We start from the raw sequence: 16,791 nt of genomic DNA on the forward strand, positions 1-16,791 counted from the left end.
ACTCGGCTTTGGAACCGCGGTGGCTGGCTTTTGCAAGAGTCGATGCGCCTTACGGTCCTGTGTGGGAGCTTCTCCCGGGAGCAGAATGTGTAAAATAAACAGTTGCTGAAAAGCGTGAAGAATTAACGAAGTGAAAATCTCGGGTTATTTGTTCGGCAATTGACACGCAAGTGACCTCCTTAAATACTTCGTTGTCTGAGGACGTTCAGAGCTAGGATGAATGAATCTTCGGGGCACTTGACTAGAACCAGCTTGTAAATCTCTTTAGTCTTTCGGGAAGTGGCGGTAAATTAATACAAATCCAGGAGGGAGGGGAGAGAAGGGGGTAAAACCTCCACACCGGGGCTCTCTTCCCAGCCCTTTGGAAAGACTCGTTTTTGCTGCTCAGGACCCTGGAAGCTACGGCCTGAAGAACCCGGCGGCGCTAGGACCTGGTTGGCGCCTGGCCGTGGCCGCTTTCGGGCGGGCGGAGGAGGGAGAAGAGGAGGGAGATGTGGGAAAGGAGGGGTGTCGAGCGGGGCGGGGGGAGTCATTTATGCAGAGCGGGTGCTGCTGCCATTGCCACTTACACTCCCGGCGCGCCGCTCGGAGCCGGAGGGAGCGCGGGGAGAGAGCTAGCGAGCGCTCGGAACCTGGGCCAGCAGAGGGGGCGCCCCGCCGCTGCCTGCACCGCAGCCTCCGCCGCGCTCGGGGGCCCCTGGAGGAGCGAGGGCGAGTCGGAGAGTCCGGGAGCCGAGCCCGGCGAGACCCAGCTGCGGGAGGGCGCCCGCCCCACTCAGCCGCCCCACTCAGCCGCCTCCTGCGCCCGATCCGGGGAGCTCCGGCCGACCGCCCCGCGGGCCGGAGAGCTGGGAGCACAGGTCCCCGGAGCCCCAGGGATGGTCTAGGAGTCGGCGCGAGGCTCGCTGCTCTGCTCCCTGCCGGGGCTCGCCGCCTCCTGCCGATCGCCCAGGGCTGCGAGCCGCGGCGGCCGGGGGCTGCGAGCCGGGGCGGCCCAGGCCGGAGAAGTTAGTTGTGCGCGCAGCTGAGTGCGCGGAGCAAGCGAGCGAGCGAAGGAGCAGCGAAGCGCCGGGGCCATGGGCTGGGGGAGCCGCTGCTGCTGCCCGGGACGGCTGGACTTGCTGTGCGTGCTGGCGCTGCTCGGGGGCTGCCTGCTCCCCGTGTGCCGGACGCGCGTCTACACCAACCACTGGGCAGTCAAAATCGCCGGCGGCTTCCCGGAGGCCAACCGCATAGCCAGCAAGTACGGATTCATCAACCTAGGACAGGTAAGCACTGGCTGGTCGGGCTCTCGGCCCTGAAGCTGAGAGGGTGGGGGCTGGGGGGAGTCGCGCTGGTCCCCTCCTCGTCAGTCCCCCTCCCCCTCTTCCAGATGTGCTCTTGCAGCTGTTGCCCTAACTCTTGAGCGATGCTCTCGCTCTCTAACACACACGCACACACACTCATTCGCTCCCCGAAGTTGCTGGGGTTTGTGTTTTGTTTGCTTGTTTCTTGCAAGTCACGAGGCATAGGTAGGGTCTCTGGAAGAATCGCGAATGTACATACCCTCCTGGGGGTTTCAGATCCGACCGGAACTTTTGCAGTGGAAAGTCGGGGACCAGTGGGCTCTTTGGGGGGTAGAGGGTAAGCGCGCCCCTGGTGCCGGCTCCCTGCGGTTTCTGAGAGCTGGTGTAAGGGGGAGGCGGGGAAGGGAAAGCCTTTCCTGCTCGGACCTGAATTTAGTCCAGAAAGAAGTTTCCTCTTCTAGGGGGGAGAGAACCGCTGGGACTGGAGCTAGACTGGAGGAGGGAGAGAAGAGGGGACTGGACCCGGCGTGAGCAAAGGTTTGAGGGGAGACATCCCGGCTTCTTCGCCTCGCGAGCTGGATCCGCGTGGGGCTCCCAACTGGGGAGTCGGAGGGGGAGGTGGGAGAACTTCCGAGACCACTGACGGGGTTCTGCTTTGGAAAACGGCGAGTCTGCCCTCGCGGAGGCTCGGTGGGGCGAGAGTTGGGCGGGCAACGGGGCGCGGGGCTTTGGTGGGGTGCCGCTCGCGGGCTTTGAGCAGAGCTGCCCGTCTGGGGGACCGTGAATTGAGTGGTGTTACGGGGATGATTGGAAGCGCAACAGATTTGGAGATACTTCCACACGGTCTTGGCTTCCTCTCTCTCTTTCCTGCAAGAAATGGGGTGACAAAGGCTGTATAAGCCGGTCCCAGAAAGTGCACCCCCATCCTTACACCCCTCCCACTCGCTTCTCCCGGCCTGGCCCGAGGAGGGGGCCCTGGCCTGACCCTGGTGAGACTTTGCTGGGGGAGGGAGGCGAGGGTGATGGGGGCGCCCTCACAGCAGACGCGCTTGTGGGACTGCTGCGGCTGCACGCGCCCTGCCTGCCCTGGCAGGATGAGGGGAGAGGAGGGTGCTGGCTGGGGCCACTGGAGCAGGAGAGCACAGATGGTTTCTGACGCTGTCGAGCTCCATGTCCAGGAACACAAGTGCTCTAGCCCGGGGACTCTCGGCTGCCTGGGGACGCGGCACCGAGAGCAGGCAGATCTGCTGTTGCCGCATCTAGAAAGAGCACTGGGGGCATCGGGGGAGCGGGAGGTCTTGCTGCTCTTTGCGGGTCCAGAGGGAGGGCGTGTTGCGGAGAAGCCAACCTTGTGCAGGGCTGAGACCAGGGCAAGGGGCATCGTCTGTATCTCCTGTCCCCGAGACCAACACACACCAGGAAGGAAGGAATGGACAGCCAGCCAGATTTTCTTGCCTGAGTGCCTGTCATCTTCAGGAGAGTTTCATTCTACTGGCTTGGTAGGATTCTACCTGCTTCTTTTTTTCCTCTAGAAGAAAACATTGAGTCTGTTCAAGTGTTTTTACACGAGCTTGAAGTTGGGTGCTGCATGTGACTGGAGAATGTAACAGGGAAGGCTAACAATAAAAGTAGTCATGTTAATAATCTTTCCAGATGCATCACTCAGGTTCAGCTAACACTGAGCATCTCTCATAAAACAGGCATATTTGGAAGAATAGTTCTTGACCATACACTTATTTCGTAATCCACGAAACGACCGTTTTTGGTGGATATTACTTCACATACAGCAACAGGGAACCTAATACTCTGGAGAAGTTGACCCGCACAGGGTCACCCAGCTAGACAGTGGTAAGGGCATGATTCAGACCTAGGACTGTCTGGACCAGGCCTACTCATGCTTGTGAGGATGGGGGGAAGGAGGAAATAAGTAAAATCCCCATTTCCCTGAATTCTGATTTAGTGGCTCAGTAGACTGGAAGCGAACATCCAGTCTTATTTCACAGATACTTAGTTCAAGCCGACCTGGACTTCTTGAACCTGAGAGCTTCAGGAATTACGAAAGCAGAAAGATCTGTATCAAAATTAACTCATTAAATAGAATTTACACATTTTGGAGCCTGGCAGAGTGGGGGAGAAGAAATTGTCACAGAACCCACTTGTGAAGAAGCAAACATTGCAGTATCCTGCAACCCGGCCTGACTTTTTACAAAGGGCCTTCTAGTGAAGATCCATGGATTTTCATTTAAAAAGTAATACTAAGAAAGTTTACATACAAATAACACCAAACATGATTTGTTGTGGGTTTTTACAATGCCAGTGAGGAAACTGAGGGCTTACAGAGGTGACAGAGAACCCCTTGAACTCATGCCCTAACCAGTGTGAAAAGATCAGCTATTCTTACTGTGTAAAGCATTTCCTCTGTAGATCAAAGGAGCATAACCCTAAGCTAAGTCTTGCAGGTGGTAAATTGAGTTCACACATGCAATATCATTGCACTGTAAGAGCCATCCTTTTGTTATTCTTTCTTTCCATCAGTAAACCAGCTGTGGTTCAGTTGAGGGCAGTAATTTATTTGCAAATGTCTCTGGAATGCTCTCCTATTTTTACCCTTTCGGGCTTGTGGGGGGGGCGGTCCCACCTTATATGTCACAGATTGGAACTGAGACCTGTTATTGTTTCTAAAGTCATTTAATATCCTGGTAGTATTTTTGATATCTTTCTATATAATATTTGAGGTGAATAAGGCAGTGACTTTCCACCACAGTAAAGGTACGGTTTTGACTATCTATTCAGAGTTTCAGTATCATGTTTCGTATAGCATCTTAGCATTTAAAAGCCACCAGAGGTAAAATTTCTGGCCTGGAGATTTCTACAGAAAAGAATAGGCATGCCTCTCATGTTCACGAAAGATAGGATATGGAGAGTAACACAAGAGCGAGTAAGCAAGCAACAGGGAAAAAGGACATACTTGACTTCCTGGAAGGGAATAATAATGTTTTCTTGTCTTTGGTTATAGAGATAGTGCTTGTTTTGGTAGGTTTTCACATAATGTTTATATTTTGTGAATGGTTATGCCTCGAAATTCTGAAATTCTAGAAAGCGCTTCCTTTCTTCCCCTACAAGCCCTGACTCCAAGCCCTCTTAATATTTAGTTCGACCTCCGTACCCCGGGTGGCTGAGGGTAGGTGCGTCTGCCTGTGGGCCTGCACAGGGATGGAAGAACAGGCTTAGTTCTTCCTTCATTGTGTGCTCTGACCCTTTGAACTAGCGGTATAGTGGTTAGAGGGTAGAAAAGACATAAAGGAATCAGACCTGACATAATGTTAATTGTGAACCTTTGTTTGGACAAAATCTACAAACCAGTAGGAATTAACTTCTGGTTATTTGAACCCGGGGAGAAGGTCCTCTGTAAAGGTTGTTTGCAGTATGCAACAGCTGTATTTATCCTTCTGTGAGGTGCTTAGAATCCTTGATTCCAAATTGAGATCACCCGGAGCAAAAACCCCTCCCCAAACCTTGTAACTTATCTGGAACAAGACTCCAGAAAGATAAAGCCAGCTGCAAGCAATACTGGGAAAAATGTTTTACCTGGTGTTGCCATTGACAGCATAGACTGGGAAGCTCTGCAGATGCCACTTGCAAGGTCCAGGAAAGCAGGAAAGTCACTGAACTTATTGGAGCCCCTGTTCCTTCATCTGTAAAAGGATAAATCTCTAGATAACAGAGGGAGTCGATTCTGTGTTGCCCAGCATATAGTTAAGCTTGTTGTGGAAGGTTTGTTGAATCTGAATCTGAAATAAGTGAGATTCAGACTTTATTTAGATATGGAGAATGGAAGACATTTTTTTAATGGAAGATGCAACTCATTGAAAATACATTTTGGATGACCAAGTCAAAAGAGCTAAATCAGAGCTTTGTAGACAGGGAAACTGGTTTTCCACTTCAACTAACAATTTAGAATAGTTTAAAAATAGTTTCCCATTGGGTTCTAAGCAGTTCTGGCTGATTTCCCATGGTGGTGCTCCCCTCCCTGGTTCATCTTTGTTGTGGTCCATTAAATAGTATAGGATAAGCTCAATGGAGATGGAAGAAAGGGACAAAAAATATCTGAAGACTGAATATTTTATAAAGCACCTTGCCTTGGTATATTCGGATAGATCATATTTGAATTCATATTTCATTTAATTCTGAATGTGGTTTTCATGAGGAAGGTTAGAAGAAGCATTTTCCAAATCAGCAGGAAGAGATGCTTTAGCAGGAAGAACCTTGTTCAGCAGTGCCCTGAAGGCCTCCCACTCTGCTGGCTAGTTTTGACCTGTGAGTAATGTGGGATGCTTGAAGTGCTGGTAAACAGTGGAGAGTGAGTTCTGGGTGCTCCTGGATGGCATTAGAAATAGGGGATGGGGCTAGTCTGGTAGGTTGTGTGGGAGTGGACTGTCCTCCCCTTGTTATATCCTTAGGCATTTGTAAATGGATGTGGGAGTCCCAGGTTGAGCCTTGTGTGATGCATCTGCCTTTGCACCAGGCAGGAACCTCAGCTCTGACCTCCATGCCCAAGAACTTTAGCTTTGACCTCTGCTAGCCACTCTGACATGCGTAGTTCTCATGAGTGGGGTAACCATTCATGAGAAAAAGCAGTTCAGAGTGCTTGGCCTGATGATGGTGGGTCTGTTGCTTTAACCTCATAGACTAGGAATGGCTTGTATGTGGCCATTGGGATTTTCGGGGTCTGTTTGAAATGAAACACTGCATTTTTGTGGGCCCCAAGGCAGCTGAATTTGCCTTATTGCTATCTTTCATGAGTTTATATCCAGAGGTCCTAACTGTAAAGGTCAGCCAGAGAAGCAGGGTAGTGTGCTGGGAAAATGTCCAGCAATGTCTGACTCTTTGGTTTAGGGAGGGAGTCCTGACCCAGAAACATCCCCTGGGCAGGGAGGGGAATTTGTGTTGTCGGTTCAAGTTATGTGAAGCAGTGTCTGGGTTTTCCCCAAGGCTAAAGTATCTCCCGGCATCACTCTGGCTTCTGACTTTATCACTTGGCTAATTCAGGTTGGATTAAATGACAAAGAAGCTGACTTTGTCTTCATGGGTGGTAAAAATGAATGCTTATACACACTCATGCATGCTATAAGATACATATGTATGTATCTATGAATTTCTATGTTTATCAAAGTTAAATTTGCACATAGTTTAAAGTGAAATTACTCATGCAACATTCTCACTAGTTCAACAGATTACATCTCTCCATCTAAGTGTACCAAGAAGGAACAATCCATGCCAATAAACTCTTCAGTTTGGGTTAACCCTGGGAGGAAAAAGAGACCAGAAAGAAAACCAGACTGAGTCAGAAGGTTTGAGTGAAACTTCAAACCTTTCATTTATTTACCAACCTGACCCTCAGTGCCTGATTTTTCACATTGGGGACCTTAACACCTGCTCCATTCACCTCACAGTGTTGCTGTGTTATCAAGTGCCCTAATAATGAACGTGAATATATAAATAAAACAAGACATAGGAAGCATTATATGATCTATAAGGACTCCACGGAGATGCAAAGGCTGATCAAAGGAAAAATAAGAGAATGCCAGGGTTCCTGGGGGTTTCTGTAGTGGAGCACTGGTGATTTTGTAAAATTTGTTTATTTATTTATATTTTTGGCTGCGCGTGGACTTTCTCTAGTTGCGGTGAGCAGGGGCTACTCTTCGTTGCGGTGCACAGGCTTCTCATTGTGGTGGCTTCTCTTGTTGCCGAGCACGGGCTCTAGGCACGTGGGCTTCAGTAGTTGCGGCCCATGGGCTCAGTAGTTGTGGCTCACGGGCTTAGTTGCTCCGTGGCATGTGGGATCTTTGCGGACCAGGGCTCAAACCCATGTCCCCTGCATTGGCAGGCGGATTCTTAACTGCTGCGCCACCAGGGAAGCCCATGGACCTAGGACATTTTTATCCATAACTACTGTTAAGCAAGACAAGTACTAATGGAGCCACCGGCAGTGCGGTATGGTTCAGTCCCGCCTGGGAGGAGTTCTCTGGTAGCCGTGTGCATAATGACCTGGAAGAGGCAGAGAGTCTATTGTGTTGGGAAAAGTTATTGTTAACAAACACGGAACCTGTGACAATGGAAAGAGAATAGATTTAGAAGCTCTTATACAGGTGGATTCAACATGGCTTGGTAACCAAATGCAAGTGGAGGTTGAGGAGAAGGGAGAAGGTGAAGAGAACAAAGTTTATAGCCTGGGGACCCAGAGAATGGGGACTTGTCTGTAGAATGAGGGCAGTCTGCTGGGAACAACATGGTAGGTTCAGCCTTAGTGTTGTTGGCAGGTAGAGAGTCATGCAGATGCAAATGTCCAGTAGGAAGAAGAGAACTTAGGGAAGGAAAGAAGTAAAGACTGGCACTCACCACCTCAGTATAAGTGAAACTGTGGAAGGGCATAGGATGCTAAGAAGTGAAGCACAAAGAGAGAGAAGGGCTGGGAATACAACCTGAAGCTGGGAGTGTTGGAGATGAATGGTTCTCGAACACAAAGGGATACTGTCTTTGAAATGATAGACCACAGTGTCCCGGCTTTGAGAAAGATGGTAGGGCTAAAATAGGGCTAAAATAGAGCTAAAATACAACCTCCATGGAGAAGGCAAGGGATAAAGGGAGTAGATGAAGGGGGCAGGGAGGCCCTGAAGACACAGAGTCAGAGAGCCACAGAGCGTCGCACTAAAGAGAAGTGCTGTAGAGAGAATCTAGGAGGTGAGAACTGAAACATAGCTTAAAGAATTGGAGACAAGGAGGTTACCTGTGCTCTTAGCACCAATGCTCGATTGAGCAGTGAGGGGGAGTTTCATTGCACATCTGCCTGCCCACCTACGTTGTCTCCCTTCATCTCATCAATGTCCTGGAGTATTTAGGATCATAGGTCTAGAACCAAAAGGGTTTGAATCCTAATACTGCCACTTCCTAGCCGGGATACCCTAGGCAAACATCTTAAGCTCTCTGTGCCTGAGTTTCTTCATGTGTGGAAAAGATCTAATAGTATTTTCCTCATAGGGTTGTTGTGAGGATTAGTTGAAAGTAGTTAGAATGGTGCCTGGCACATACTGCATACTCAATAAATGTCAGTTATTATGTCTTTTTTTTTTTTCTCAACCAAGTTATGCTCAGTTTCTGTATACTGTTTTTACTTAACATTGTATTATGAGCCTTTTCCAATGTTACTAAATAGTTTTAGGCAAATTTTAATGGCTGCATAATCGAAGGTGCCATACTATCTTGTAATTAGTGTGACCATAATCATATTTTGCCAGGGACAGCACTGGTTTATGCCTACAGTAAATCAGTTCACCTCCATTAAGAATTTTTTATATCCCTTTCACTTTTCAGACATGTCTGAGTTTGGCAGAGAAATGATATGGTCACCCTGATTGAATGTGTATTTGTGCGTGTGTGTGTGTGTGAGTGTGTAATTGCATATCTGTTCTTCCACTATCTGGGAAAGCAGGGCTGTGCCTCATTCTTATTTGTGTCCCCAGCACCTAGCCCAGTGGGTGGCGTAGGAGAAGCACAGTGAGCACTTGGGACAGGAAGCATAAAGGGTGCACCTAGAGAGGAATAGGTTTGGAAAGGAAGAGGGACATTGGTGCCTTGAGCCTAAAGAAGAATGAAGGTGAATGGAGATTTAGGGAGTTCACACTGGGGAGGAAAGGAGGTGAACATGTGTGGACAATGGTCTGGATCTCACTATCAGTTCTGAGGTGAAGGTCACCTGCAGAGAGAGGGGGAACTGGGTGAAATTGGTGGCCTGGTGCTCCAGTGCTCCTACCAGAAAATTCTGATAGGAATTAATGACCAAAGCCTAATGAGAAGAGTTGCCAAACAGCAATGGCAATAGCTGCTTGTGCATAGTTATTGCTCAGTAAGTAGTGGTTAAGTGAATGAGTGAGAAAATGAGCCAATCTATATTGTTTTGTGCTTTTGTCACTAATGCTCAGGAACCTGAGATTAGATAAAGACAAAACAGGGAGTTAGAATGTATCAGAGTGAGAGAGAAGGGAACAAGAGACTGTGGGAAGCTGGGGGTGATGGAGATGAATGGTTCTCGAACACAAAGGGATACTGTCTTTGAAATGATAGACCACAGTGTCCCGGCTTTGAGAAAGATGGTAGGGCTAAAATAGGACTGGGGAGCCAAAGGAATAGGGCAGGTATAAAGGTTCACAATAAAAATGGAAAGCCAGTTTGATAAGAGTGGTAGAAATGGAAAGATGGGAGCCATCCCAGAGGGTAGTTTTCTTTGTAAGCTCTACGTTAGAACTATTCTGCATGATGATAAGGCCCAAGGTGGGCTGACCAGATAGAGAACAGGTGAAGGCCAGTGGACTGGATGGGATCAAGAAACTGTGAGGCTGTGATATTGGCAGCGTTATCAGCTTGGATAAGATAAGGATTCCAAGTATTTTGTGCTGGTATACCCACTAGGCAGATAAACATGAAGTCTGCCCCATACTTCAATGCTCCTTGGATAAATTTAGGTATTATCTCTACTTTACACATCTGTGCACTATTATTTGCACTGCAGGTCCTGTATCAACTTAAGGGATAAAGATAGATTCATGGGGGATTGCTTTCCAAATGAGCCTTCCCATATTTGATTTAAAAACTGAAGATTGCATTGAGCACTGAATATAGAGGGAAGAATGTAAACAGAGAATGTGAAGCCAGAAATAATATTTAAGGATGATTTAAAAATGGTATATATGATGTCACATTTTATGTTTGCCTCTATCTTAAGTCATCATGTAGCCTACTTTCCACTATAATAAATAATTATACCTATAATTGATTCATGTCATAGCCCTTCACATATATTTTTTTATAGTATAATGGAGCTATGTTCTGAACATGTCTTTTATGTATTCTTAGTCTAACTTTACTGCCTTGTAAGAATATGGATATATTTTTAAATGTGTTTTTTAAATTATTTATAAATTGCTCTCTGTATATAATATGTAATATTTTTAGGTTGCTGTCTACAATACTAGATTAATCTTGTTTGCATTTATATGTGAATCTGATTGTTAGGTTAGGGTTAGCATCACAAAAGAAGCATGAAGTTTCTAGTTGAATCTTCTGTGCATTATCTAAGGGGTTAATTCTGTCCTGGGAAAATTACATTGTGGATACCCTGCCAGCATTGAAGCTGGTTAAGATTTATTAAAAGCAAGTCCTTCCCTGCTGCCTTTCCCAGTGTGTGTGTGTGTGTGTGTGTGTACACACACACACATATATATATATATCATATATATTTGTACTAAGTACTTAGGGCTGATATTTTTGTAATAAGTACTTAAGGTCTGGTATTTTTCTACTCTGAGAAGCTCTTACAGCTGTAAAAATATACCAGTTCTCTCCATATCGATGTTCCCAGGCTTGTACCTTGTTTTCACTAGTTGAAGTTTCTCAACCATAATAAAACTGGGCAGTGCTCATGAGTTTGAATGCAGTGCAGGGAGGGAAGACAATTTCAGAGCCTTTAATCTTGTAAGCATATATCCGTAACTACAAGTTTAGAAGTTTACTGCTACTCATCCTGGACCTATTCTAGTTGCATTTAACTATTTTTTTTTTATTTTCTGTGTGTGTGGGGGACCCATTCATCAATTTCAGAGTTTTTCAAGAGAAAACTAAATTGTAGGCCACTTAAGATTTATTATAGCCTAGCTTCCAGCAAAACCTTTTTTCTTTATTTTTTTAACCTTGGGGCATCTTTCCATTTGTTTAGTGCTCATGAGCCAATTTACCAAATGCCTCATTCTTTGACTCATTGTAGGATGATGTCATTGCCTCTGGGCTAGTTTGGCAATGCTGAGAACCAGTAAAGAAAACTCAAGGCTGAAAACAGGTGACTTGAATTCTCCTGTAGGTCCTGCCCTGCCACTAATTTGCCACATACTTATGAACTGGTCGTAGTTTTCTGTCTTAAAGGATTAGTTTTATTCATTGTTTTATTTTAAAAATAGTTATTGAAGGATACCATCAAGAAAGTCAAAAGACAACCCACAGAATGGGAGAAAATATTTGCAAATCACATCTGATGAGAGGCTTGTATCCAGAATATGTAAAGAACTCCTACACTCAATAATAAAAAGACAAATAACCCAATTAAAAATGGGCACAAAGGATCTGAATAGACATGTCTCCAAAGAAGATATACAAATGGCCAATAAGCACATGAAAAGTTGCTCAACGTCATTAGTCATCAGGGAAATGCAAATCAAAACCACAATGAGATACTAATTCACATCATATTCACTTAGGTTGCTATAATCAGAAAGACAGATAATCACAAGTGTTGACAAGAATGTGGAGAGGGCTTCCCTGGTGGCGCAGTGGTTGAGAATCTGCCTGCCAATGCAGGGGACATGGGTTCGAGCCCTGGTCTGGGAAGATCCCACATGCCGCGGAGCAACTAGGCCCGTGAGCCACAACTACTGAGCCTGCGTGTCTGGAGCTTGTGCTCCGCAACAAGAGAGGCTGCGACAGTGAGAGGCCCGCGCACCACGATGAAGAGTGGCCCCCACCTGCCACAACTAGAAAAAGCCCTCGCACAGAAACAAAGAACCAACACAGCCATGAATGAATGAATGAATGAATGAATGAATAAGTAAATAAATAAAAAGAATGTGGAGAAATTGGAACCCTCATAGACTATTAGTGGAAATGCAAAGTGGTGCAACCACTGTTGGAAAACAGTCTGGCAATTCCTCAAAACATTAAACAAACATAGAGTTACCATATGACCCAGCAGTTCCACACCTAAGTATACAGTCAAGGGAAATGAAACATTTGTTCACACAAAAACTTGCAGACAAAAGTTGATGGCAGCATTATTCATAGGAGCCAGAAAATGGAAACAACACAAGTGTGTATCAACTGATGAATGGATGAACAAAATATAGTGTATCCTTACAATGGAATATTGTTCTGCAATAAAAATGAATGAAGTACTGATACAGGCTACAACATGGATGAACCTTGAAAACACTTCACTGGCTGAGTGAAAGGAACCAGTCACAAAAGGTCATGCATGTATGATTCTGTTTATATGAAATGTCCAGAGTAGACAAATCTACAGAGACAAAAAGTAGATTAGTGGTTGCCTAGGGCTGAAAGGATTGGGGGGTGGGGAGAGGGGGGACTACTCCTGGGTATGGGGTTTCTTTCGGGGGTGATGAAAATGTTCTAAAGTGGGTTGTGATTTTTGCACAACTGTGTAACTATACTAAAAACATTTGAATAGTATACTTTAAATAAATATATGGTATGTGAACTTTATCTCAATGAAGCTGCTAAAAAGTAGTTATTGAGTACCTGTTGTTTATCAGCCATTCTGTTAGACCCAGCCCTACTGTATCTGTCTTTAAATAAGGTATCTGCTCACATGGGGCTTATAGTGAGAGGAGCCAACCTATGAGGCAGCCATGAAGTGAATAAAATAATTTCAAATTATGATAAGTTGCTATTGGAAAGCAAAATACATTAGTAGAGTAAAAAGTGCCTGAGGGTGGGAGGACTCCTTCAGATAGGCTGGTTAGGGAAGCTCATTGAGGAGGGAACACTCGAGCAGAGATCTGAATGAGAAGGAGCCGACCACATGGAGGCCTGCGGTGGGGTGAGTTCCCTGCAGAGGAGACAGCTGGTGCAAAGGCCCCAGGGGAACAGAAACCAGTGGGTCTAAATGAAGTCTAGTCAACAGGGAAGAAGTGGTTGAGCTTGAGATTGAAGAGGGTGATCTTAAAGCTTAATTTTGGTGATGCCATTTACCTGTACAGAAGTCACCAGTAGCCCCCATTTGCCTCCTGTGTTTTTTATTTTTATTTATTTTTATTTATTTATTTATTTATTTTTTGCGGTATGCGGGCCTCTCACTGCTGTGGCCTCTCCCGTTGCGGAGCAGAGGCTCCGGACGTGCGGGTTCAGCGGCCATGGCTCATGGGCCCAGCCGCTCCGCGGCATGTGGGATCTTCCCGGACCGGGGCACGAACCCGTGTCCCCTGCATCGGCAGGCGGACTCTCAACCACTGTGCCAGCAGGGAAGCCCTGCCTCCTGTGTTTAAACAAACAGATTCCTTCTCTGGGCTTTTACAGTCCTCTATCTAGTAGTCCTGAAATACTTTTTCCATCAACTTTCTTGCTCCGTCCCTTAACAAAGCCAAACTGGACTTCCCATTGTTACCCAGATACTATACTCAATCCTTTCCTGTTTCTGTGCCAGTCTTTCCACCTGGAATATTCATCTGACCCCTTGCCCTTCTGGAAATTCTCTTCTTAAAGGCACATCACAAATGTCACCTCCACTATACCTCACTCTGGAAATACAGGTAAAATACAGGTACAATCACTCTGATTTTTCAGTGCTTTGACTTCAATAGTACTTTGCCCAAAATCTCCCCAGGGAATTTAGTAAAGTTTTGTTTTTTCTTTTTTTCTCCTTGTAAGGGGCTTAATTATTATTCCACAGCGTGTAGCATGGTGTTTGGCTCTGTAAAGGTAATCACTGAATATTGGTCAAATCCTAAAGTATATTATAGTCCTGCAGTGTACATAAAATGAGAAACAAATCTGAACATTGGAGAAAAATTACAAAAAACTCTATTACCCAGTCAATAAGGAAGGCTAACAGTGCATAGTATATTCTATAGGGGAGTGTGGTAAAAAGGAGTGATCTAGGATTGATGAGTCACGTGTGTATGGATTCTAAAGTCCAGGGCTTCCTGGGAAATAGCCTAATCCTTATCTTTGAATGTTTCAGAACTTGGCATCGTCAGCAGGGTCATTCTTTCTGGCTTTGACTTCATGAGAATTCTTAGTGGGAGAGTCAGAGTACACAGTGTGACATCGTCCACCCCAAGAGCCAAGTGCCAGATCATCCTAGGGCTGCGATGGTTTCTCCAGGGATCCCAGGGAACCCTGGGGGCTCTGCTGGCTATGCTCATCTCCCTGGAGGTGACAGTGCAAGTCTTGTATCTACTGGAGCAGTGGGAAGAACAGCACAGAGGGGCCCCCCAATGATGGAATTGGTCAGTAGTAAGAGAAGGTTTCAGATCACAGGCTAATTTTACCGTCTGTGTGGAATGCATGGGAGTAGCAAAAATAAGCAGATTTGGTGCACACGACAGGTCCTAAAGCTCTGTATAATATAAGCCGTAGAATCTTGTGATGGCCCATGGCTGACCTACCTTGATCGACCATGGAAGGACTTACCTGGATTGGCCAATTTGAGGGGCCAAAGCGCTGAAGTTAAATCTGCACGAGAGGAGGAATTACAGGCTCCAGGACAAACAGACATAAATTAAGCTCTGCAGTTTAGTCCTTAAGGAGTGGCTTTAGAGATATCCTTGGAGATAGGAAATAAACTCAGAACAAATAGAGGAACTATCCATTGGGAGTTAACTCCACTTAATTATGAAAGGAATGCCCTCTTGGTTGGGTGACATGGCCAGAAGCTAGTCTCTCAATCGAGATGGGTCCCCCCATCTGACCTCGTCACTTTGATCAGTTCTAAGACTCAAATGACCAGTCCCCTCAGGCTCAGGAAGATAGAGGGAAAGGTGAGTTATATTTTCTGGGTCAGATGAAAGGGAGATGGGAAAGCTGAGTATTCTCTTGCTGTATACGATTCTAGAGTAGAGCTATTCTCTTCTCTCCATTGAGGTGGGTCTACGGTAGCTAAGCCCTTTGTTACTTCTTGTTTGGACTATTGCACCGGTCCTATCCTGTCCCACTGTCTTTCCCTTCAAAACATGCCACATAAGGGCTTCCCTGGTGGTGCAGTGGTTGGGAGTCCGCCTGCCGATGCAGGGGACGTGGGTTCGTGACCCGGTCCGGGAGGATCCCACATGCCGCGGAGCGGCTGGGCCCGTGAGCCATGGCTGCTGAGCCTGCACGTCCGGAGCCTGTGCTCCACAACAGGAGAGGCCACAATAGTGAGAGGCCCGCGTACCACAAAAACAAAAACAAAAAAACATGCCACATAAGGCAGTTTAATCTTTTCAGAACCCACTGTGGCCAAAGAGACTTCTTCCTCTTCCTCCTCTTGTCCTCCCCCCTCTTCCCACTTGCCCCTCCCCTCCCCCCTCCTTCCCCCCACCCCCACCCCGTCTATTCTGAATATCATTCAGCCTAAACTTTTTGCCATTCTTTGCACATGCACTGCCATGCCCTACTTTTCTGCCCCTGCTCGAGTTGCTCCCACTGCCTGGACATCCTCCTGTCCAGTTCTCACTCATTCAGCAAAGCCCTTCTCAGATGTCATTTCCTCAGATGAAATTGCCTGTGCCTAAAACCTCTTTTGTTTAAACTCTGGTACTTTATGGTACCTGGAAGGGTGTGCTCTGCCATTCAGATGCCCTCGGAAAAATATTCTGAAATGGATAAATGGCTGTGAATACGTGGAGGCCGGGAGGGAATAGAGACAGCAGCATCGTTAATACCGTCCCCTGAATATTTTCAGTTCTCCTCACCATGTGATAGGATTGTATTTCCCTATTTTGGGGTGTATTTCCTATTTGGTCATGTAACTTCTGTTGGCCAATGAAATGTGAGCAGAAGTGACACACGTCCCCTCTTTAACAGTCAGTTCATGATTTACTGTGCTCCCCATCTGCCCTGCTTTGATCTGCCAAGCTCCAGGTGGTGGGTGCCCCATTGGCCTGAGTCCTTGCGGCCCATGATGAGCGGCGCTCCCAGCCAATGCACAGTGGATGTGTAACATGAGCTAGAAACAAGCTTTTCTTGTTTTCAGTCACTGAGATTCATGGGTTCATTTGTTCCTACTGTGGAACCTTGCCTGTTCCCACTAATACAAAAGTTCAAGAGCTTTCTCCTTAGCCTTGCACACAGTATAGATGGAGATTGGTAATGGAAGAGGGAGAAAGATTATGTGATACTCTAGATAAGAATCCTGTGACTTAATAGGAAGACCTCATGGATCTCCAGTATACATTTTGCTCATTATGCAAGTGATAGTTACATGTGTTTAAAAAAATCAGAAGCCAGATATTAGGTATTTGCAGATGTGTGTATGGGATTCTGTTGCTTAGAGATTTGCACTTCCTAAAAGAAATCCTGAAGATCCCAGAGCTTAATTGCTCTGAGTTGCTTCTCTCCAGCCTTGCCAGCTCTCCAGAGGAGACTTGTTCCATGAGTTTAGATACACCTGTCCATGACTGGTAAGACTAGAGAAAATTGAGGGTTTGTTTCCTTTTCCAAGAAGACAGAAACTTAGTGTATTACAGTTTGTCTTTTATTTTTTCCCATCAAATGAAAATAACATGTTAGCTTTGTACCTCAGTTAATTGTTTAATATCGAACTTGCTTTTTGCTTGCCAATTGCACTTGTTTGTGCCATTGCTAAGGACCACACTGTACTCTCAGATTACGACACCCACTGCTGCAGAATCCACTTAAATTTGCCGCCGCATTCCACAGGCCATCGTGCCTTAGTTGTTAGTGAACT

At 46.2% G+C, this 16,791-nt stretch overlaps 1 protein-coding gene across 1 annotated transcript in view; it reads left to right on the forward strand.

Moving 5' to 3' along the window:
* The first annotated feature begins 556 nt into the window (after positions 1 to 556).
* PCSK5 (proprotein convertase subtilisin/kexin type 5) overlaps positions 557 to 16,791 on the forward strand; it is a 334,111-nt gene continuing 317,876 nt past the window's right edge. Inside the window, exon 1 of the mRNA XM_060102335.1 lies at positions 557 to 1,268. Coding sequence (XP_059958318.1) covers positions 1,077 to 1,268 — 192 coding nt within the window. The 5' untranslated portion in view covers positions 557 to 1,076. The remainder of the gene's footprint in view (positions 1,269 to 16,791) is intronic.

The sequence above is a fragment of the Mesoplodon densirostris genome, chromosome 6 (assembly GCF_025265405.1).
Source record: "Mesoplodon densirostris isolate mMesDen1 chromosome 6, mMesDen1 primary haplotype, whole genome shotgun sequence".
NCBI classification, from domain to species: domain Eukaryota; kingdom Metazoa; phylum Chordata; class Mammalia; order Artiodactyla; family Ziphiidae; genus Mesoplodon; species Mesoplodon densirostris.